Here is a 22,918-nt window from a genome sequence, read left to right on the forward strand (position 1 = left end):
TTGTGATTTCTATACTGGGTCTAGTACACACTTAGAGTAAGTGTTTCGGTGTCACCAAAACTCATATTATTCCTCTACGGTAGTACTTTAACTCCATGAAATAAGGGTCCAGAGTGTGGTTCCATCTCTTGTAGAATTAACATCTATGATCTGACACTGTATGTCCAACAGAACCTCAATTGATCAGAATGCTCAGGGATTATTAAACATGAGTAATTGAAGAGTGATAGAATATGAAATTCAAATTAACAAGGTCAGTTTAATTATCACCTTTGGCAGGAAATAATCTCTTTCCCTTTAAATGTGCCACTTCCCTGGACCTTGTTAATGATAACAGCCATTACTTCATCAGTATTCTTCACTCCAGTAATACTTGCATTTGGACAGATAGCATGCTCATCTGCGTTTTCTCTCCCCAGGTGCTTTACTACATGAACTGTCTAACGATGGTGCTCATAAGCAGTTTGATCACTACCTCGAAGAGCTGATCTTGCCCATCATGGTGGGCTGTGCCAAGAAAGGGGAGCGAGAGTGCCACATCGTTGTGCTGACAGATGAGGATTCTGTGGACTGGGATGAAGACCATCCCCCACCCATGGGGGAGGAATATTCCCAAAGTAGGAGCTCCCTGCATGGTGTAGATATTTTCAGCAAGAAACACGCTGCCCAAAGTAGCAGCTAGATGTTAGCACCAATATGAATATTGGTTCCATGATGTGCACATTCACCTGGATGATAAACCCCTAGTAATGCAGGTCTAACTTTCGTGCTGGGGAATATAGTGAATTTTGTTAAACCGTTCACTCCTATCCCTGCTATCTAGTACTGTGTCAAATACTGAGGCAGCACGTTAAATGGTTTGTCATTCTTCTTTTCATTCATTTCATTTTTAAATCCTTTTGAATTGGTAATAATTCAAAATTCAAAAAGTATAAAAGGATATATATATACATTAAGAAATTTTGTTCCCACCCCGCCCCATCTCCCCAGTTTTCCTCTTCAATTTATTTTATATCCTTCCAAGTATATTCAATGCACATACATAAACAATTTTTCCCCTTTTTTTCAAATGATACTGTATTATACAGACTATTCTGTACCCTTTCTTACATAAAAATCTTCCATATTCTTTTTTATGGTTGCATAGTATCCTGTTACACAAATGTGCCATCATTGATTTAACCAGCTCTGTTGTTGGACATGTAAGCTTAAATTATAAATGATACTGCAGTGAATATCCTTTTTTTTTTTTTGAGACAGAGTCTCACTCTATTGCCCGGGCTAGAGGGCCTGCCCGGGCTAGTGCCGTGACGTCAGCCTAGCTCACAGCAACCTCAAACTCCTGGGCTCAAGTAATCGTCCTGCCTCAGCCTCCCGAGTAGCTGGGACTATAGGCATGCGCCACCATGCCCGGCTAATTTTTTCTATGTATTTTTAGTTGTCCAGCTAATTTTTTTCTATTTTTAGTAGAAACGGGGGGTCTCACTCTTGCTCAGGCTGGTCTCGAACTCCTGACCTCTAGCTTTCCACCCACCTCGGCCTCCCAGAGTGCTAGGATTACAGGCGTGAGCTACTGAGCCCAGCCTGAATATCCTTTTAAAACAATCTTTTCATGTATGTATATATCTCTACAGAATGTATCAAAAGCTTTGTGCCTTTATAATTTTGATAGATGTTGCCAAATTATCCTCCATAAAGATTATACCAATCTATACTCACAAAACAATATATGGCAAGTTTGTTTCCCACACCATCTCCAAAACAGTGTTTTAAAAACTTGCTGTCGGGGGGATGGGGGGGCATGGGCAATATATATAACCTGAACTTTTGTACCCCCATAATAAGCTGAAATAAAAAAAATAAAAAACTTGCTGTGGCGTCAGCCTAGCTCACAGCAACCTCAAACTCCTGGGCTCAAGCAATCCTTCTGCCTCAGCCTCCCAAGTAGCTGGGAATACAGGCATGTACCACCATGCCCAACTAATTTTTTCTATTTTTAGTAGAGTTGGGGTCTTACTCTTGCTCAGGATGGTCTTGAACTCCTGACCTTAAGTGATCCTCCCATCTCAGCCTCCCAGAGTGCTAGGATTGCAGGCATTTGCCATGGCACCTGGCATATTTTAAAAACTTTTATCTTTACTACTTTCTTATTAGGTTTAAAAAAAAAAAAACTGTATCTCAGGATCAGCATGAGTTTTAATTTGCATTTCTCATTTCATGAGTGAGGCTGAACATCTTTTTAATTTTTAAGAACCATTCTAATTTCCTTTTCTGTTAACACTGTTGTGCCTTTTGCCTATTACAAAATTGGATTGTTAGTCTTTTACTTAGTGATTTGCTCTCTATTTGTGACAGCTCTTTCTATATATTATATTAAGGAAATTTGCCCTTTGTAATATGAGCTGCAAATATTTTCCCCATTTGGTTTCTTTTTAGCTTTGTTAAATGGTGGTTTGGGCTATGCAGAGATGTTATTTCTGTATAGTCATCAATTTTTCTTTTATGGCTTCTAGGTTTTATGTCATACCCAGAAAGGCCTTTTCTACTCTAAGATTACAAAATTTCTCTTATGGTTTATGTATTATTTAACATTTAATCTTTGATCCATCTGGATTATTTTGACATGAGAGGTCAAGTGTACCTTCCATTAGTTTGATTCTGTTAGCTTATCTCCCTCCTATTACCAAGGTCTTCACACCATGATTAATCCTAAATTTTTTCTTTTTCAGTTCTTTATAGCTCCAAGCTCTACAGATTCTTCAAATATATCGAGAATCGGGATGTTGCAAAAACAGTGTTAAAGGAACGGGGCCTGAAAAACATTCGCATTGGAATTGAAGGTAAAAAAAAAAACAAAAAACCACAGTGTTCAGGTTGCATGCTTATGCAGCACATTGGAAATTCAGCTTCCAGAGGGCCAGAGCGTAGACATACATGAAAATCACATTCCTACTCAAATGTGAAGGATTCCTATTTTTGTTTTTATTATATTTCCTTTTTATTTTTTATCTCCAGTTGAAAATGCTTTAAAACAACCACAGGAGTAGGTTCAAGCTTACTACTTCCAGGATAAAGAGCAGTGAAGGCAGAGGATGCTGGTGGACAGACGTAGCGGGGCTTGTGGGCTCGCCAAGTGGCAGGATCGTTCTGCCAGCACTCTTTGTGAGGATGTTTCTGGGATCTGGAAGAGTCATTCTGAAAAATACAGCTTGGGGACTCAAAATTTAAGATTATTCCATACCTTTGAAGAATGTCTGGATATACTGACAGACCTACTTTAAATGATCTTGAGCAATGGCTCCCAACCTGTGGTCCCCATGGGAGCGTCCCAGAGACTGATTCTTGGAGTGCTGAAGCCATCCTGGTCTCCCCTCCATGGATCTTTGACTCTTGTGCTTCACTACTCTTGCTGCCTCACTTCTGCCCACAGAACCCATCACACCTTCGTTGTGTCTGACTTAGACTGAAATTTAAAGTGGGAGGAAGATTTTGAGATTATCTGTTAAACCTCCTTCCCCTATATCTTTCTCTTATCTCTTGGGAAACCCTAAGGTTATAGTGAATAGGGATCAGAACCTTCTTCCATACATCTGATGGATAACTGCCTCCTTCTGCCCGTAGCTTTGGAGGCTGTGTTGAATGAGATTTCTCCCATTTCCATGTGAGAGTCTTTTAGGTATTTTAGGCAGCATCCCTGTTTTTTCTTTAGGCTAAGCATTGCACATTTCCTTAGCCGTTTCTCATACAGTGTGCCCTCTAAGCAACAGAATTAAGAGGACTAGAGTAGCCATGCACTGGCAGAATTTTTGTCCTATGATAATTGTTGCCAGTGACTAAAGGTTCCAGAATTAGTAAAAGGCTTCTCTCCCCCTTCCATTAGCACGGATAGAATTCTTGTTACTTGTCTTACATTAGTCCCTTCTGGGCACAAGACCTACTAACCTGAGCAGGAGGGAAGCGAGCATGAAGGTGGCTGGGGCTGGGAAAGCATGGGGCAGGGATTGGACATTTCTCACATCGTTTTTCATGCTGTCTATGGATTTGGGGAAAAAATTGATGTGGTTAGGGAGGACACCAGAGTGAGCACAATCTGCCAATTATGAGAATGGCCTTTTTCTCTGCTTCAGGTTACCCTACCTGTAAAGAAAAAATTAAGAGAAGACCTGGTGGCCGGTCTGAAGTCATCTATAATTACGTACAACGCCCCTTTATCCAGATGTCATGGGAAAAGGAAGAAGGAAAGAGTCGCCATGTAGATTTCCAGTGTGTTCGAAGCAAATCCCTCACCAATCTGGTAGCTGCTGGTGAGGATGTCTTGGAGGACCAGGAGATATTAATGCATCACCCGCCCCAAGTGGATGAACTTGACCGGCTAAATGCCCCACTTTCTCAGATGGCTTCTAATGACTTTCAGGATTAGGGCCAGCTGTGGGTCCACCCCTCATTGGAGCTCTTCTCAGTCTGGGAGGCCCACAGCCAGCCCTCCCCAGCCTCCCCAGGATTTGCCTCGCCCCAAGTAGGAGATATGCTTCTCCCCTATCCGTTTCCTTTCTCCCATAATTAACATGTGTCCTTTGCAGTAAGTCCGTGCCTCTGGCAGGGGATGAAGAAGTACTCACTGGTACTTATGCTACCAGCTTTGCAGCAGCCCTGGTAACTTGAACATTTTGGATCTGGTGCTGTTCACTGAGTCTTTGCATAACTGCAAAAGCAGGAAAGGAAGTCAGGACTCCTGTTGCCCCATGTTTAGCAAAGCCGTCCTTGTCATTTATACTCTCTTGGGTTTTGCTTACTTTGTTTTATACCAGGCAAACTGCTTAGTAGCAAAGGGACCAAACTTAAAAGGAGACAATCTCTATCTTCTAAAAGCAGGCACTAATGAGATGCTCAGTAGAGGTTATTGAAGATGCCATGCTTGGTGGCCTGTGCACTCAGATTGCATCTGGGGAGAACTAGACCGTCATTCAAAGTGTCCAAAAGGAAATTCTTAAGAGCTTAATTCAGTTTTGTTTCTCATTAATGCAATGAACAATCCAAAACACACAGATTCCTTGGCAGGAAGGATAATGGAATAACAATGTTTATGAAACCTTTTTAGCTTTCAGGTTTTTGAGCCTAAACAAATTGATGATTCATTTGGAGTGAAACTCACAACTCAAGTAGAAGAACCTCTCCAAATCAGACCGGTTGGATTATTGTGGCTTGGAATCTGGTATGAAAACATAGGTCTTGACACCCGTGGGCAGCATATTGCTGTGGGTGTGGCCGGGAGAACTTAAATATGGATTAAAGGCTTTCAAGATGAGGGCAGAAATTTCTCACAAGTGCTCAGTTTCTCAATAGAAAGACTTATAAGAGTTCCAGGGAGGAGGTATTTGGTGTGAAGCTGGGTGGGAAACGTCACCTGCACAGGCTGTGTCTTGGTGTATGATTTTTCTATGTATGTAATTTTCATACCGTGAATTTTTTTTGAATATCAGTATATTTCAGTTTTTGAAATAGCCTAATAGCTGCTCATATACTGGGTAAGAAAATGATACTAATGTCATCCCTAAAGAGTGGTTTGAAGGGAAATTAGGCCTAGTCATTTCATTTGATCTGTCAGCTCTGTTAAACAGTGTGTGGTAAATGACAACCCAGATCACTGACTCCATGCCCACCTTCCTCTTCCTCTCTCTCTGTGGATGTTAATAGCAGAGCTAAATTTAGAGTCCAGAGCCAGATAAAAGTATTTTGGGATTATCTCTCACTTAGTAGTAGAAGTTGACCTTCCAATCACTCACCTGGGGTGTTTACTCATCACAAATTGTGAAGAGGTACATAAGTTTCCATTAATTTCTTTGAAAATATGAACCAGTGGTTTTCTTAAATTCCATTCGCGTAAGGTAATACAGGTTGAGCATCTCTATCCAAAATGCTTGGGACCAGGAGTATTTCGGATTTCAGATTTTTTCAGATTTTGGAATATTTACAGAATACTTGCTGGTTGAACATTGCACTTCTAAAAATCTTAAATGGTCCAAGGAGTATTTTTTTTTTAACATCATGTTGGTACTGAAAAATTTTTGGATTTTGGAACATTTCTGATTTTGGATTTTTGGATTTGGGATACTCAACCTGTGTAGGGCAAGCTACTTGATTCCATTTTTATGACTGCCCTAGTTAAAATCCTCCAAAGATAAAAGTTAGATAGGTGTTGAAGACTCCTCTTTCCAGGCTTGAAGGACAAGAGTGTGCTTATGTTCTCTGTGCATGTGACCAGCATCACAGCGGAAATCAAAGCTCTGTTGCTTACTTGGAAAAACTAGTAGTAAGGGGTTAAACTGAGCCATCCCTTACCTAGAATTCTTCTGATAACCATTGGCATCCATTTGCAAGGCTGACGGCCACAGGGTCAAGGGTTAGGGTTATTTGTAGCCAGAAGAAACTTTTATTTCTGTGAAACTAATTGGCTCATATTTGAGGTCAGGTTTGGTCTTGACCTCACCAGCACCACATTCATACCCACTAGCAGTTGGCCAGCCCAGATAATTGTTAAATGGTGCTTCCTTTACGTTTCTCAGTGGACGTCCATGCCATTACAAAGGAAATTTGCATTATCTAATGTTTGTGTATTCTATTATACAGTTTATGTATTGTTAACATTTAAATATAAACATGCCACAGCTAACACTTTAAAACTAATTAGTCCTTGCTTAGGTAAAAAGCCAGATATGAAAGTATGGCATATATTTAACTCTTTGTTCTATGTAATCAATTTCCTCAGGCTTTTAAGAACTAGGTCTTTTCCCCCAAATTGGGTTAACATGCATTTGGCCTCAACCCATGGGGTGTGAGTAAGCTGGAAATCTGTGAAGGTGTATCTGGCTGTTGTTACCAGGTGGTAGTGACTAAAGGAGAGGCTGGAACCACGGGTTCCCTCTGGTGGAGAGGAAGTTTCTTCTGCACCCCTCTCATTCCGCTCCCCCAAGGTGGAGCTCAGCATCACTGTAATTTGGTGGCTCCTCCCAGCCAATCCTGCTCTATTCCAGGGTCACGACATTCTACAATGGCAGGACCTCTCGGTCCTCACAGGAGCAAGAGCTGGGCTTTGGTCATCCCCTTGAGAGTCAGTTACTGGCCAGATGGGCAAGAGGCCTTTCTCTCTAATAAAAAAAAGGTAGAACTCGGGTTTGGTGTTTTTTCTAAGTGCCTAAATAAGTAAGCCAGGCTGTTTATACAGAAACATTTTCATAAGAAAATGGTTTTAGCTAGAGTATCTTAGAGCATCTCAGCAAGCCAAGATGAACCTGAATTTGAGGTTTAGAATCTTGAGTTTGTGTCTGCATCATATCATGTATAGTTGATAGGAAACATTTGCCATTGAGGAGCTGGAGAGATGGCAAGGGGACCGTGCTAAAATGCGTCGGGTTATTTCATGGTTTCTCCTAAGTGGAGGAAAGACACTGAAAGTGACAGCAGAAAGGGAAGGAAGGTGGCCCTTACCTCACCCCACCCCCATCACCCCTCCTCCCTTCCAGAAAATAAAAAAGGGAAGGAAGACGGAAAGTAGCTGGATTAACTGCACAATATTCGATAGCCAATATAATTTAAACCAAATCCCAAGAGAACTGTGGGATATCTAATGTACACGTCTATAAAAAATACTGTGGAATAAGCCCAGGAAGTATAGATGTATTTGCAAGTGGTGTTCCAAAGCATCCTTCTTTAAGTAAAACAAATATTCAGACCACAGACTTTAATTCATATGCAGATTTTTTAAAAAATCAAGTGTCAACAGAAAGTTAAAAATCAAGGATTTTTAGTAATACATACAATGCCACTTCTTGCCATCATTTTGAAATTATTAAAATGGGCATAGTGAGCTCAGAAAGCAAACCTAATGCCTTCGTGGGAGATGGAGCCACATTTGTGTTCTGGGTGGGATCACCTCTGCAGGAGAACATTACATTTTCTCCTCAAGGCAAAATGCTTGTAGGTTTTGCCTCTTTAATTTGTATTTACTTTTAAATTGCACTTGTTCACCTACCAGTGTTTACGAAATCCTATATTTGGGATGCTTTTTCTATAATAAAATATTATCACTTCTGTGTCTGTGTTGTTTTTTTAGCAGAAAATAAAATTGGAAATCAAGATGTTAAAAGGGGCTGGGCGTGGTGGCTCACACCTGTAATCCTAGCACTCTGGGAGGCCGAGGTGGGTGGATCGTTTGAGCTCAGGAGTTCGAGACCAGCCTGAGCAAGAGCGAGACCCCGTCTCTACTAAAAATAGAAAGAAATTATCTGGCCAACTAAAATATATATATAAAAAAAAAAAAATTTAGCCGGGCATGGTGGCGCATGCCTGTAGTCCCAGCTACTCGGGAGGCTGGGGCAGGAGGATCACTTGAGCCCAGGAGTTTGAGGTTGCTGTGAGCTAGGCTGATGCCACAGCACTCACTCTAGCCCGGGCAACAGAGTGAGACTCTGTCCCAAAAAAAAATAAAATAAAATAAAAATAAATAAATAATTAAAAAAAAAAAAAAAAAAAAGATGTTAAAAGGGACTTAAAGGGGTGGCACCCAGACTGCCCAGAGCAAACCTCTTCCTTTCCTAAAGGAGACATGGAGCTTGCCCAGAGCCTGCATGTGCTTTTCCTACCCTGATTATTTCTTTATAACTCACAGGTTTCAGAGCCCTTAATGGTCTGCCTTCTCTTGAGTTCCTGGTTGACTTGTATTTGAGACCCCTTGAACACTTAAATCTAAGCAGGACCCCAAAAGGCCAAACATAAAATTGAAAGATAAGGGGATCCATGAACTTCTGTGTTCTAGTTTTGATTTAAAGCGAGAAAGGATGGCAGAAACGAAGGCAGGTGGAGTCCAGGCAGGTACCTCAGAAACACTGCTAGAATGGATGGCCATGCCCGTAAATTATGCATGTTTACTAATGGGAGCCATGTACAAAGGTGCTAAGGTTTCTGGCTTTGACATCTGGGCAGACTAAGCTAGAAAAAAGGGTATGGGAGCAAGAGAAGCTCCATTTGGATAGCCTTAGTTTGAGCCTATAGGAGGCCTTGCAGGTGACAGTTTCTAGTAGGTACCTGGTTACGTGGGATTTAGAGTTCTGGAAAGGGGTCTAGGTAGATTGGTAAACAGGTCTTTGAAAACCTCACTACAAAAGTAGTAGCTGAAGCCACCATATGGGGAAGGTCACCAAGAGATCATGTGAGTGGAAAGAGCAAAGGCATGGCTCTGAAGAGCACCAACATTTAAGTGGTGGGCAGAGGAATCATTAGAAAAGGAGTCAGAGGCTGGGCACAGTGGCTCATCCCTGTAATCCTAGCAGTTTGGGAGGCCAAGACAGGAGAATTGCTAGAGGCCAGGAATTTGAGACCAGCCTGAATAACACAGCAAGACCCCCAACTCTATAAAAAAAATAGAAAAATTAGCCGGGCACGGTGGTCTGCACCTGGAGTCACAGCTACTCGAGAGGCTGAGGCAGGAGATCCCTTGAGCCCAGGAGTTTGAGGTTGCTGTGAGCTATGATGATATCACTGCACTCTAGCCTGGGCAACAGAATGAGACTGTCTAAAAAAAAAAAAAAGTCAGGTGGAAGGAAGAGTTTAAAACAAAAGGTTGACTGTGAGTGCAACAGGTTGATAAATAAGAAGAGGACTGAAGGGAACCCAATGGATATGGCAGAACACCAGTGACAAGGAATGATAATTAATACCAGCATGTTTTATACATGGGATGATTAATACTAACATGGTTCACATATGGGATAAACCAGACTGGTGTGGGTTGGAGCGGGAGAGGGAAATGAGGAAGTAACAAAAGTGACCGTGGTGTCCTGCCATTCTTCACAAAGTAATGCTTATTCACAGCTCCATGCCTCTTCCACAGCACAAGACCATACCTACCACCTCCAAAATCCCGGAGTGCTCACTTCTTTCCCTTCTGCCAAATCACTGCTACTTAAATACAAACATCTGGGAAGCTTCCCTGAGCTACTCAGCTGTGGGCTGGCTTGTCAGCACTGTCACACCAACACTAATGTAATCACATTAAGTTGATGCTGGGTTCTGTTAAGCCACTTGGTAGCAATTCTCTACCCAAACTGATCTGCAAGTCAGAACCATGGTGCGTTCCCTGTTGCATCCCCAGAGTTCCTGGGTATTGAGTTCTGCACATTATGGATGCTTAAATGTTTGGGCAAGATGTTTTCTCTGAAAATGAGTCAAAAAGCATCACGGAGGCTGTTTTTAACTCAGTGTTGGCATTGATAGATTATTCCAGGGAAATGTATGCTGTGTAAGAAATGAAATATCATTCAATGTGTCCTGTTGAGTTCAATTAAAAGCACCATTTGGGTTACATAGAGGCCCAGGACAAACAGGACAAGGTGATCCCAAAAATATGCTTTCCAAGGAAATGATTCTGAGAAAAACCATTAGCAACTGATGGCAGAGGACTCCTATTAGATCACATAAATGAGATTTTCAGTTAGCAGCCTGTTATTCAGAACCTGAATATTAATCCTGAAGGAACTCATCTGAATCTTACTTTTGAAAGTAATTCTAAAAAAAAAAAAAAAAAAAAACAGGTACTAAAGAAAATTGTGATGCATTCATGAATCAAAAAGAGACTGACTGACATCAGTGTTTGGTTTCATTTTCATATACAGTACAGTTAAAGTTTATTATTTTCTGACTCCCCCCATGAGAGTAGAAAACAGAATTATCTATGAACAGGATCAACACTGAGCCAGTGTTTTCCCAACATGTTTCTTGGGATCCATAAAAGACCTTACCCACTCTGGCTGCATTTAGCTTCCCGCTGCCTGCAGTTTCTACTCTAAGCAGTCTTTGTCCCTCTGTTCTCAACTCTTTCCAAGGCTCCCTTCCCTACCAGAAAAGGGGCTAGCAAGTGGGACATGCAGGACTCCTCCTGTATACATCTCAGAGGCTGAACCCTGCCCTGGTGCACACGGAGAGCTGAGAAATCCCATCCTGTGATTTCAGGGGATTCCTAGTTGAACCCCAGGCTGGAAAAAATGGGGCTGTAAACAGCTGTGTAAAAGGTCCACCAGTTGACAGCACTTTACTGCGAGCGGGGAACCAACGTCCTGTAATGCTGCACCAGGTAGAAAAAGTACGTGCAGTGGGGCAACGGTCACTTCATCTGGACACCAATTCAGAAGACTAGCTCCCTGGCAACAAAAACACCAGTCCCAGCTTCCCTGAGACAGAAAGCACTCTGCATGGAGATGGTGATGCAGTTTTGAAATTTAACATTTAAAATTAGATATTCTGAAAATATATGGAAAAAGGGGTTACAAAAGAAGCCACCAGCACTCTGCCTCTTTGAATTACAAGCCACGTTTGCTTTAAAACACATCACAGATTTCCACTACTGTTTTCACACAGTTTATTCAGAAGTTTCAAAGTTAAAATGTGGGCATTTTCCCCTAAAACAAATCGTCCGCTACCACTCCCCAACACAGACTCCCCCTGCTCTCTTCACTTCTCTCTACCCGCACTTGCCCCACACACTCCTGCAGAACACACGGGGGTCAAGGCCCCAACTATTTGGTAATACAAAGAGACTACAAAGTTACACAAAAGAATCTCATTTACTTCCTTTTCACTAACAGGCTATGAATGAAAGATTGGGGGGGCAAACACATAACCTTCATCCAGAGTTAAGACTTCCCTAACGTTCTTTTTAGTTCCTCTAAGATGTTAAAACCCAAAGCCGTTTCACGTACGACTAACTGATACTCCATTTTCCTCTTCTCAATGGCTACACTAGGACATACTTTCCTTCCCAAGCTGATATTCACAACCACAGACTGGCAAAGAGCAGTTTCCCAGTTGTAGCTTGGCCATGACGGCCATGATGCTCTGCAACAGGCAAAGTTACCACACAGGTGCAAACGACGCTTTAAGAGTTACCAAAACTTAAAAAAAAAAAAAAAGTAATAATGCATTAATATGAAGCCTCCATATTTTTCTGACAAAATTCCTCTAAAGGTAGTGGCAGCTGTGAAAAAGAAGGCACTTTGTGCTAAAATTCAGAGGGTCTCTCATGAGAGAACACCACAGTGGCGTGGCCCGGTCAGCAGGCGACCCTTTAGGGTGAGGGGGAGTACGCCCCCCAGGAAGGCATCTGCAAAGGAAAACTTGTAATCATGATTCCAAGGCAAAATGGCTACTTAAAGTTGGGAGAGAAGGAATACCAAAGGAGAAGACAAAACACGGTTGCACCAAGGATTGAGGAGTGAACCCTACAAGGACTTGACTTGTCAGCAGGCGCCGCGCTTTCTGTTGGGTTGGTTCCTTCACCACTTCCAAGGAGGTTCTGGAGACCTGGCAGGAGCAGCACCTTAGCCAAGAGGGCTCCTCCTTTCTATGTTCCCAGGAATAAACTGAATTCCTGTTGGTAGCACTTGCAGGTATTGCTGGTCCACGGCAGCATCTGTTTTAGGATTTTCTGATAACAGCCGTGAAGAGAAAGTCAGGGTTTTCCACATGATCTGGGATCCCTTGGCAATGCCCAGTGGCTTTTTTGGGCCTTCTAAGCAACAATGGATCAAGCTGGTATCCCCCACCACCATCGGCACTCAGAAAAGCAGCATCAGTATTTCAGATGGGTGGGAGGGAGGAGATAAATCAATGGATTGAGGGTCTTTATCTTAGTACCATAAATAAAGTGCACCATGAATGGAGGCTGTAAAAAGCCACTTGCCCGAGGCCGAGGTATGGGGACAAATTACCATCACCACCCCTCGGGGTGGTGGATCATTTCCCTCAGCCAGAATGCTGGCTGCTGAGACTTTCATTATTGCTTTATTTCCTTAGTGGAACTGTTAGCTATAAAGAAAAAAAAAATACTTGGTGGGCTTGGCTGACGGTGTGTCACAAAGTCAAGGAATTGGCTGATATCCGATGAGTATACATTACAATCTCAACAATGTTGGATGATGGCTGTATTTCCCCTTTATTCTGATGAACTTAGGAAAAATTATTTTTAAAACACCTATCAAATTGGCTCATGATGCTTCTGAAGAAGCAGGACAGCTGTTTATGGCTGACGTAGTAGAAATGGTTGTCTTTGTTCTATAGGTTTTCAGTTGCATTCTGGAAGAAAATCCTCTTACTATCACATTTCAGGAGACTACTATGACATATTGGTGGGTTCCATAAACTTCTTGGAAGCTCTTTCAGAAGAGTATGAGAAGAAAACCATGATGTTGTATAAAGAACTCTGCTCCACTTAGGATTCCGTGACAAGGGCACTATTTTGCTGCTTTCATGTAGGAAGGTATTGCCCCCCTCGCAGTCAGGCCCTCAAAGCGCTTGTACGTGTAATTGATGAAGACCCAGTCTTTGTTCTTGTAGTCAGTTTCAGGGTGATTACTTGTGGCCACTGGGAAAGAAACAGATGTGAGAGTTGATTCGCTGCCTTACCTCTACTGGCCTCCCACAGTACTCAGGACATGACACTCTGAACATACCACGGTTTCAATTTGGGAAAGGTTATTTTTCACTTTGCAAATTTTCTACATTCACTTGCCTGTGTTCTTTGACCCTCTTTTAAAGTTTCATTCTCCCATTCCTGTCATTTCAGGTTACCTAACCTTTAATTTAATAAATAACAAAATAACAGATTTTTGTGGCTTACTCACAAAAGCCAGCTCAGCAGTCTAAACATGGGAGCTGATACTCGTTTCCATTCAATAAGGTTTCACCACGACCCAGCATTAGCATTGGAAAAATACTTACAAAGAACCTAAAGAACTGAAGTTCCTCTCTATGTTCTCTACCCTGATTTGTAATCTCACCCCAAAACTGGGGGGAAATTAAGGTGCTTATAAAGCAGTGGGAGGCAGTGCTGGTGATATTACCTGTCGGCTTAAGAATATCAGATTCTGGAAACTCATCGAAGTTTGAGGTATCATCAATGCTTTTGATTTCGATAGATATTGCAGCAGGTCTCTCTCTGCCAAGAATACATACGCCATTAGTAATCATGTGGATCATACTAATCAAGTCTTTCTCCAAAAAAGACCCCTGGTCAGACATGAGAAGACTATTCACTGGCAGGCAGCATTTATTTTCTCTGAAAAGCTTGTAAACACTGACCAACCAAGCCAACTGCCTGCATCCAAATAAATTAGGAGGAAAAAATATCATTCATATCCATAAAGAAAGACAGGAATAATAAGGTATAACTAAAATCCAAAGTTAATGTACTACCCCCAATGGCCTATCCTGTCCACTAAAAATGGAAACTGAACCCCCAAGTGTCCCCCTCATGTAAGGTCCTGCCCTTCCTCCACTGGAGGTGCCAATGAGTGGGGTGGCTAAAAATGTGGCAAAAAGGAGGAAAAGGTAAAATTTACCAGGATGCAAATCAGAACACAATTATAAAATAAATGAAAGCGTCTTCACCTTCTGTGTAACACCCAAGGAATGCTGAGTAAGGAGGTCTGGACTGCAGCGGGCAGTGCAGGCTCTCATGGCTGTTAGCAGCACTCTGCCACCCCCACCAGGACAATTCCACTTCCTTTCCCTGTCCACTTCCCTCCCCCCAATCCTTCCTCCACTTTTTTCTCCCTTCTCTACCTCTCAGGGATAGCCTCTACCCTGGGCAAGGACAGTCCTGCTGGTGGCCCCAAGAGGTGGCTGAGTTCTAGGTAAAAGCAAGGGCAACACACTTCTCAGATGCTTCCTTCACCACGGAACCCAAAGTTCACTCACTTTGTAAATAACTTCTGGGTTCAATATATCGCCTGGCACACAGCTGACAAGAAGGCCAACTTTCAATCTTCACCATGAATGAAAATCAGGAAAAGACCCTAAATTTCTAAGAAGCTCTCTTCCCTTAACTTGGTTTGTCAATGACGGTTCTTTCAAATAAGTATTAAGCAAACTGTAGACTTTCTGAAATAATTCTAAAAGTTTTTATATGAGTATACCTGATATGTTCCCAGTCAACACCTTCAAAAAAAGAGTTACTTTTGATTTCCTCAACTCCAGAGGCTCCAATTCTATGTTCCCACTCACAGCAGAATCTGGAAAAGACAGAGGCCTTTCAGCAGACTTCAAGCAATCTCTTCAGAAAAAGGAAAGGAATAACCTTTCTCTATTTTTTTTTTTTCAAGAGAGAAATGGGAGGAAACAGGCAGATATGGAGATAATGATTCACTCATGTCAAAAAGCCTGGGCCGGAGGTGGAGGGATGTTCTCTAATACCTCAAAATTAGATCCTTGGCTTTCTCAGAGATGGGAACTTCTGGAGGGAAAGTCAAAGTTTCTTTCCAGTTCATCACCTTCTTATATGTCTCTTGGGGAGTCTCAGAACAGAAAGGTGGGTAGCCTGTAACAAAAAAGGAACTTCGGAGCTTTTACACCCCAGAACTTTGAATCTCAGATTATGCTCCCTAGTATGACTCTCTCTGTCTTTAAGGACTACTGGATACTTCTGTATGTCCGTCCCTCCATGGCATGGGCAGGATTTCTACTCATCCCAGAAAACATCTGGACCAATTTTTCATTTTCCCCCAAATTCCTAAACCCAAAGTTAAGTTGTGCCTCTGGTACCGATAGGAAGCCAGCTAGTAGTTGGAGGTGGGAAAAGAAAGGAAGGCACAAGTAGAGTTGCAGGTGTGGGAATCACCATGCCCAAGAAATGAGGAAATCACAGGATGCAACACCACCACTAAGAAACAACTCCATTCCAGGAAAGCCTTACATGGGTAAAGTGCCAAACAAGTTGAATAAGAAAAAAACACTTAAGTTTTAAAAGTGACCACTATGCCTCTTTTAGAGAACTACAGGCAAGAGGATAAACATTCACCCTATTACCCCATCTGCTCCCCACACACAGGGTACGCCCACCTCCACAGGCATCCTTCCAATGTTCTCAAAGACAACACAGCCAGACAGACTCACTTGGGACCACCACAGATATACTCCCTGTCCTACTGTTCACTGGCACACGGCCACCCCCACAGATGTGTCCCCTAAACACAGAGACATACCAACCCAATAGAAGAGGGAGAAGCCAGTGGGTTCCATGCTTTGAAGGCTTTGACAGAGGAAGGGGGTAGCAAATTAGAAGCAAAGAGTGAGAGAAGCAGTGCCCAGTTAAAACACTCTGCATACAATGGATGTTTAATAAATGCTAGTAATTAAAAGAGCTGCTAGATGGAGAGCATGAAAGTGTAAAAGAAAGAAAACCATGATAAATGATCAGCAAAGCAACCACAGGATGCCAGTAAGCCCAAGAATACAGTGGGATACATTTGATTGAAAGAGCTATCTAGGAAACCTCACTTTGAAAGACAAAGGGGGAAAAGTGCTTACATCACCCCCTATTGAAAGAGAGTCTAATATTAATGTAGAAGTCTTTCTTGGATTCACAAAAAAGTCCTCTGAAAGCATGCAACTTACCGATGAGCATCTCATACATGATCACCCCAAGCGACCACCAATCACAGAGCTTGTTGTACCCGGTCTGCATGAACACCTCAGGAGCAATGTAGTCAGGAGTGCCTACTGTGGAAAAGGCCTGAAACATGGACCACACATCAGGGAGGCCCAGCCAGGCAGGAGGGTGCCCAGAGTTCTGTTCTAGAGACCAAAGGCTACAAGCACCACCTGGAGCTACCCCCAAAGTAAATAAGCAGGACTGCCCAGCAGCTTAATGGCAAGCTTGACTTGCCAAAGCTCTTTCCAAAATGAACAATAAAGCTTTGTTAATGAGGTGAGAGAGGCTTCCTAAACACATCCAAAGCCCTTAATTCACTAGGTCAAAGTTATCTCTACCATAACCAGTACCATAATTTACTGAGCCCCAATAAATACCAGGCTCTGTACTTCTTAATATGCGTATGAGCCTATTTAATCCTGAAAAAACTTCTCTAAGAAGGACCTTATTAGCCCAACTTTAAAGATAAAATAGACAAAATTTGATGCCCAAAATGGCTTTGCCCAAGGCCTCAGAACTAATTAAGTGGCAGAGCCCAGTCTGGAAGTTAATTTTGCTCCAAATCATCCCTCCTTCCACTATATATATTCTCTGATTTGAGAAAATCATAAAGGGAAGTTTTATTATCAAAAGCTATCCCATTAGTCAAATGTTTCTAAATGTCTATTTATCAAACTTGATCATTTCTGTAAATAATTCTTAGAGGAACATTTTTTAAATTCCAGTATTTTACTCTAATATACCGGGACTGCAAAATACTAGGAGTAAGTACAGTCAAAGCCTTAAAATGTGCTTAACATTTGAGGGCTTAGCATGTGCAAGGCACTAATATAGGTGCTTTAAATGTTATAAAACTTTTAAAATTAAAAATTATAGCTGTCTTGTCTTTTAAAATATTTATTATGAAATATTATAAACATACAGGAAAAAACAGATAATACAACACATGTACCCATTATCCACATTAAAGAGGTTAATAATCTGCTATATTTATCTCGGATCATTTGTCTTTTTGAAAGAAACAAAACTGTAGAAACAATTAAAGCTCTGCCCAATATATCTCCTTTCCGCCTTCCCCACTGAAGTAAAAACTACCCTGAAATTGCTGTGTTCTTACATAAGTATGCTCACAATTAACACAGTATTACTTTTTGTATATTTAAACTTTTAATAAAGGGTTTCATACCAAACTGCATTATTCTTCAATGCTACAACTTGCTTTTTTTACTCAACATTCGGTTTTGACATTTGTTCATGGAGCTCTAGTTCACTCATTTCTCTACGTCATTGTATAAATAAATCATAATTGTTTTAATCCATTCTTCTGTAAATGAACACTTACATTACTTCCAATGTTTCTCTATGGCAACACCTGAATAAACATTCTTGTAATACCTCCTTGGGCACTGTGTAAGAATTTCGCTAGGGTATAGACTCATAACAGTAATGCTGGGTCCTGGGTTATGAGCATTGCAACTTAATGAGCAATCCTCCGATTGTCCTCCAAAGTGGTTAGTCCTATTTATACTGGCCCAGTAGGGATGAACTCCTGGTGTTCTACATCTTACCAAGACTTGGCTTTGTCGGAGTTTTACAGTTTTACCAATCTGATAAATATGAAATGAGATCTCATTGTGTTTTATTTTTTATTTTTTTCCTCTTAGAAATGGAGTCTTGCCATGTTGCCCAGGCTGGAGTATAGTGGCTAGGTGATCTTCAATCTTCCGTACCTAGCCAAGTGAGTAGCTGGGACTAACTAAAGGGGCCCACCACAGTACCTGGCTGGGTTCTCTTTGTTTTAATTTACATTTCCCTTACTTCCAGCAAGGCTGAGCACATATTCTAATTAGGCATCCTGGTCTTTTTTTTTCTGTGAATTCCTGTTCAGATCCTTTGCCCACTGGTTTCTGCAGTTGTGTTGTCTTTTTTCTTTTTATTTATTTATTTATTTATTTATTTTGAGACAGCGTCTCACTCTGTTGCCCAGGCTAGAGTGCCATGGCATCAGCCTCGCTCACAGCAACCTCAAACTCCTGGGCTCAAGCGATCCTCCTGCCTCAGCCTCCCGAGTAGCTGGGACGACACGCATGCGCCACCATGCCCGGCTAATTTTTTCTGTATATAGTTTTAGTTGTCCATATAATTTCTTTCTATTTTTAGTAGAGATGGGGTCTCGCTCTTGCTCAGGCTGGTCTTGAACTCCTGAGCTCAAACAATCCACCCGCCTCGGCCTCCCAGAGTGCTAGGATTACAGGCGTGAGCCACCGCGCCCGGCCATCTTTTTTCTTATTGATTCATAAGAATGCTTTATGAATTCAGGGTATTAAACCTTTATAGTTTTGCATATTGCAAATATCTTCTCCCAGTCTGAGGCTTATTATTTTTATTATAGTTGTTTAAATGAAGTAATATTTGTTACATACATACCAAAAATAAATGTCATATACATACATGTGTAATTATCAAATTATGACACATAACAATGAAAATGAATACCTATGAGTTCAATTAAAGAATTAAAGAATACCAATTTTTTTTTAAGGAAAGGTTTTGCTCTGTCATCCAGGTTGGAGTGCAGTGGTATGATCATAGTTCAGAGCTCACTGCAACCTCAAACTCCTGTGCTCAAGCAATCCTCTTGCCTCAGATTCCCAAGTAGCTGAGACTAGGCGCACGCTACCACACCCAGCTAATTTTTCTAAATTTTGTAGACATGGGGTCTCACTTGTGCTCAGGCTGGTCTTGAACTCCTGGCTTCAAGCAGTACTCCTGCCTTGGCCTCCCAAACTGCTAGAATTACAGGCGTGACCCACCACACCAGGCCGAATAGCAATATTATTAAAGCTAACAAGTACTCCTCCCCATCCAACCCCCTGCCTCTCCTAACCATGGTGAATTTCATGTTTATTATTCCTCTGTTTTTAAAAAGAATATAGTTTTTCCATGTGCCTCTCTAAATGAAATAGTTTATTTTTGAGGTTTATGAAAACGGTATCATTCTATATGCAGTCTTTTATTTGATTTTTCCTCTCAACGTTATGTTTCTAAAATTGATTCACGCTGCCACATGTAGCTGTAGTTCAATTATTTTTACTGCTGTAAAATATTCTATTCCACAACATAACCATTTTCCTGTCAACAGACATTAAGTTATTTCCAGTGTTTTGCTATTACGAAAATGAATTCTACGTGTTTCCTGGTTCACATGTAGTTTCTCCAGGGCATATGACCAGGGGTAGAGCTGCAGGACTGTAGGGTGTGCATAGGAACTCTGCAAGGTAATTCCAAAGTCGCTGTGCCACGTGGCTTGTCTTTTCATTTGTTTATGCCTTTTGATATACAGAAGGTTTTTTCCTTTAAAAGTGGTAAAATAAATCAGGTTTTTCCTTTGTGAGTTGTAATTCTTGTTTCTTATTTAAGAAATCCTTCCTTATTCCAAGATCATAAAATTATCACCCTGAATTTTCTTTAAAATTTTTTAAAGTTGTATTTTCCATCTAGAATTGATTTTTGCATATACTGTCAGGTAGGGATCCATTTTTTCCATATAGATAATAATACACTGTTTTATAAAATATGCTGTTTTTACAAATATTAAATAACATAAATGCCATTTTTTTAAGCTTTAAAGTCTGAAATATGCCCAAGCAGAAATATTTTCATTCTAATCATAAAGAAACTACAGATACCCTTTAATTTAGAGACTAGATTTACCCTAGCAAAGATAAATGTTAAGCAAATCTTACTTGTCCAGAGATTTCTATTATGAAACCAGAGGTCTATTGTCATAGGAAAAGAATTTCTTCAAGATACCAAAGCATTAAAAAAACTCTTAGAGTTATAAAATACAGCCAACACAGGCTCCACCTGTGAAAGTAACAGAAATGCTCTTCCTGTGGAAACTAGTTTGCTATAGGCGCTCACTCTCATTTTACCACATTACTTACTCCACCATTTGTACCACGTTGAGCCTTTCCAATTTAGGGACCCAAACATTTGTTGTTTTCCACACCAGGGTGTCCTCCAACTCCAACCTCTCAAATCTGTACCCTCGTTTTTCCTTTTGTTGTCTGGGTATTTCTAGTGTCAATTAGAGCTGCAATCTAGAAAAGCTCTGTTGATTGTTAATAGTCATTTTTAACCACATGATGTGTTCTAACCTTACAATTTTATTTTAGAGTTTTAGGAGAAAGAAAGCAATTTAATTTCCTACTTAATCACTTCTGTAAATTCTACCCTAAAAAAAAAAAAACTGACAAAGATTGGATGCCTATATATCCACCACCTTTTACCTCTGTGGTTTTATAACTTAAAGCTGACTCATACCTATTCTCTAATCACTGAGGCCTAAGGTTACCCAGGACCACATAACAAATTTAAAACATTACAATATGATTCAAGTAGCCAAGGAATAAAGCCAAAGCCTTCATTTTTTTTTCCCAGTTATTCCCAATGTTCTGAAACATAATAGCCTGGGTAAGCAATTACATATTAGGCTTAACCTATAGCAGTAAATTTATATTAAGCATTAACTAATATCAGCCTTCAGCTTGGTACTAGCTGAATGGGATCACTTACAAAAAAAAGTCAAAGTAACATGGTTAACTAACAGTTGGACAACTGAGAGGTGGCTTTATTATCTTCAAGTTATGAGAAAAGGTAATATGAGAATGACCTTAATTTACACTTTCCCATTTCTACTGTGTATAGAATACACAAGCAAGAACCTTAATCATAGCATCAGGGCCTTAAGTTTATTCAGATTTTCAAAGAACTTTTTAAACTATTAAATGACATTTGACTCCAAGTACAGAAATTGTGAAATTGCCTTCATTATAGAACTACAGAAATGGTTCCTAGTAAACCTTACATGATACTTCGGTGCACGAAAAGACCACAAAGCTTGTCTCAGAGTGTGAGGACAATTCAAGGTACTTAAGCTTAATTATCCCCAAAATAAATGTTAACACAATAACCAAAGGTTAAATCCTGGCCTGCTTTAAAAAAAAAGAAAAAAAAATCACAAAAGATTCCTTACCTTTTGTTAGTTCCAAAGTATAAATAAACATCAGTTTCCCAACAATGCAGAAGCTACTATTTAAGACATAGTGTCTTCAGTGGAGGGTCTGAACATTCACTGCACAGTAGAATCACTAGGAGTCTTTTAAAAATCAGATGCTCAGACTCTGTTCCAGATCAACTGAATCAGAATCTCTGTGTGCGGGACCTGGACATCAATATGTTCTGAAGGTCCCAAAGTGATTTCGTTGTGCAGCCAAGGTTAAAAACTACTGCTCGGCCGGGCGCGGTGGCTCACGCCTGTAATCCTAGCACTCTAGGAGGCCGAGGCAGGTGGATCGCTCGAGGTCAGGAGTTCAAGACCAACCTGAACAAGAGTGAGACCCCGTCTCTACTAAAAATAGAAAGAAATTATATGGACAACTAAAATATATATATACAAAAAATTAGCCGGGCATGGTGGCGCATGCCTGTAGTCCTAGCTACTCAGGAGGCTGAGGCAGTAGGATCGCTTAAGCCCAGGAGTTTGAGGTTGCTGTGAGCTAGACTGACGCCACGGCACTCACTCTAGCCCGGGCAACAGAGTGAAACTCTGTCTCAAAAAAAAAAAAAAAAAAACTACTGCTCTATGGAGAGACATAATAGAAGTATCTGACCAATTTGTTTCTGAAATTCCCTAACCCTCAAGAAGCTAGGTGAACAGTTTTTCAACCACATACAGAATTTAGAAGTTGAAAAAGTGTCAGACCTCCTAAGGAAAGGAGACTGTTGTGGCTACTTATACTAAACTAAAGTATCCCCAAGTTCATGTTAGAAAAAGACATCAAAGATTAATTTCAGTTACTGCAGCTCCAAAGGTGTTTAAGTTAATGTCTCTCCCAGGTTTAACATAAAAATCATAATCTCAAAGCATGGTCTGAGGCCCCACTGATGGGCTTCAAATAAATCAAAAAATGCAAGCCTTTCCTTTGATTCTTTCTTAAACCATCCACAGGCTTCCACTCTCAACATATGACTGATATCTACTTATTAGTAGATATTAGTGACCTACTAAGTGAGTTCTTAAAGGTACGATAGAGAACTTTACATCGGCATTTTACTAAGAAGTCTGACTGAAACGGTGTATGGCGAACGTGCCAAGTTACTATTGTATATGTAGATAAGCACAAGTGCTATCATTTCTAGACAATGCATGCGTATGGCCATCATTCTGAGTTAGTAATAGTTTCCCACTGCTGCTATTCTTGCTTTCTAATGACCAAATGTTAGTTTGGCTTTACTGTCTTCAATTTCATTTGCTATCGGTTTCTAACAAAGCCCAAGTATGTAGTGATACACATTTCTATTACGTGGCCAATGATTTTCCAATAACTGGACACTGGGACATATACATTTTTTATGTAAAATATGAATCAATTAATC

The 22,918-nt window shown here is 40.8% G+C and overlaps 2 protein-coding genes across 3 annotated transcripts in view; one reads left to right on the forward strand and one right to left on the reverse strand.

The window, feature by feature from the left end:
• KCTD20 (potassium channel tetramerization domain containing 20) overlaps nucleotides 1–7,076 on the forward strand; it is a 29,744-nt gene extending 22,668 nt beyond the window's left edge. For both annotated transcript variants that reach the window (XM_069487850.1, XM_069487851.1), the window contains exons 6-8: nucleotides 420–617; nucleotides 2,730–2,840; nucleotides 4,128–7,076. In XM_069487850.1, the coding sequence (XP_069343951.1) occupies nucleotides 420–617; nucleotides 2,730–2,840; nucleotides 4,128–4,420 (602 nt within the window). In that variant the 3' untranslated portion in view covers nucleotides 4,421–7,076. The remainder of the gene's footprint in view (nucleotides 1–419; nucleotides 618–2,729; nucleotides 2,841–4,127) is intronic.
• Nucleotides 7,077–12,463: 5,387 nt separating this feature from the next.
• Nucleotides 12,464–22,918, reverse strand: part of STK38 (serine/threonine kinase 38) — a 38,582-nt gene continuing 28,127 nt past the window's right edge. Inside the window, exons 10-14 of the mRNA XM_069489202.1 lie at nucleotides 16,441–16,558; nucleotides 15,241–15,364; nucleotides 14,964–15,059; nucleotides 13,890–13,984; nucleotides 12,464–13,411 (exon numbers count right to left, since the gene is read on the reverse strand). Coding sequence (XP_069345303.1) covers nucleotides 13,281–13,411; nucleotides 13,890–13,984; nucleotides 14,964–15,059; nucleotides 15,241–15,364; nucleotides 16,441–16,558 — 564 coding nt within the window. The 3' untranslated portion in view covers nucleotides 12,464–13,280. The remainder of the gene's footprint in view (nucleotides 13,412–13,889; nucleotides 13,985–14,963; nucleotides 15,060–15,240; nucleotides 15,365–16,440; nucleotides 16,559–22,918) is intronic.

Source organism: Eulemur rufifrons, chromosome 15 (assembly GCF_041146395.1).
Source record: "Eulemur rufifrons isolate Redbay chromosome 15, OSU_ERuf_1, whole genome shotgun sequence".
NCBI lineage: Eukaryota > Metazoa > Chordata > Mammalia > Primates > Lemuridae > Eulemur > Eulemur rufifrons.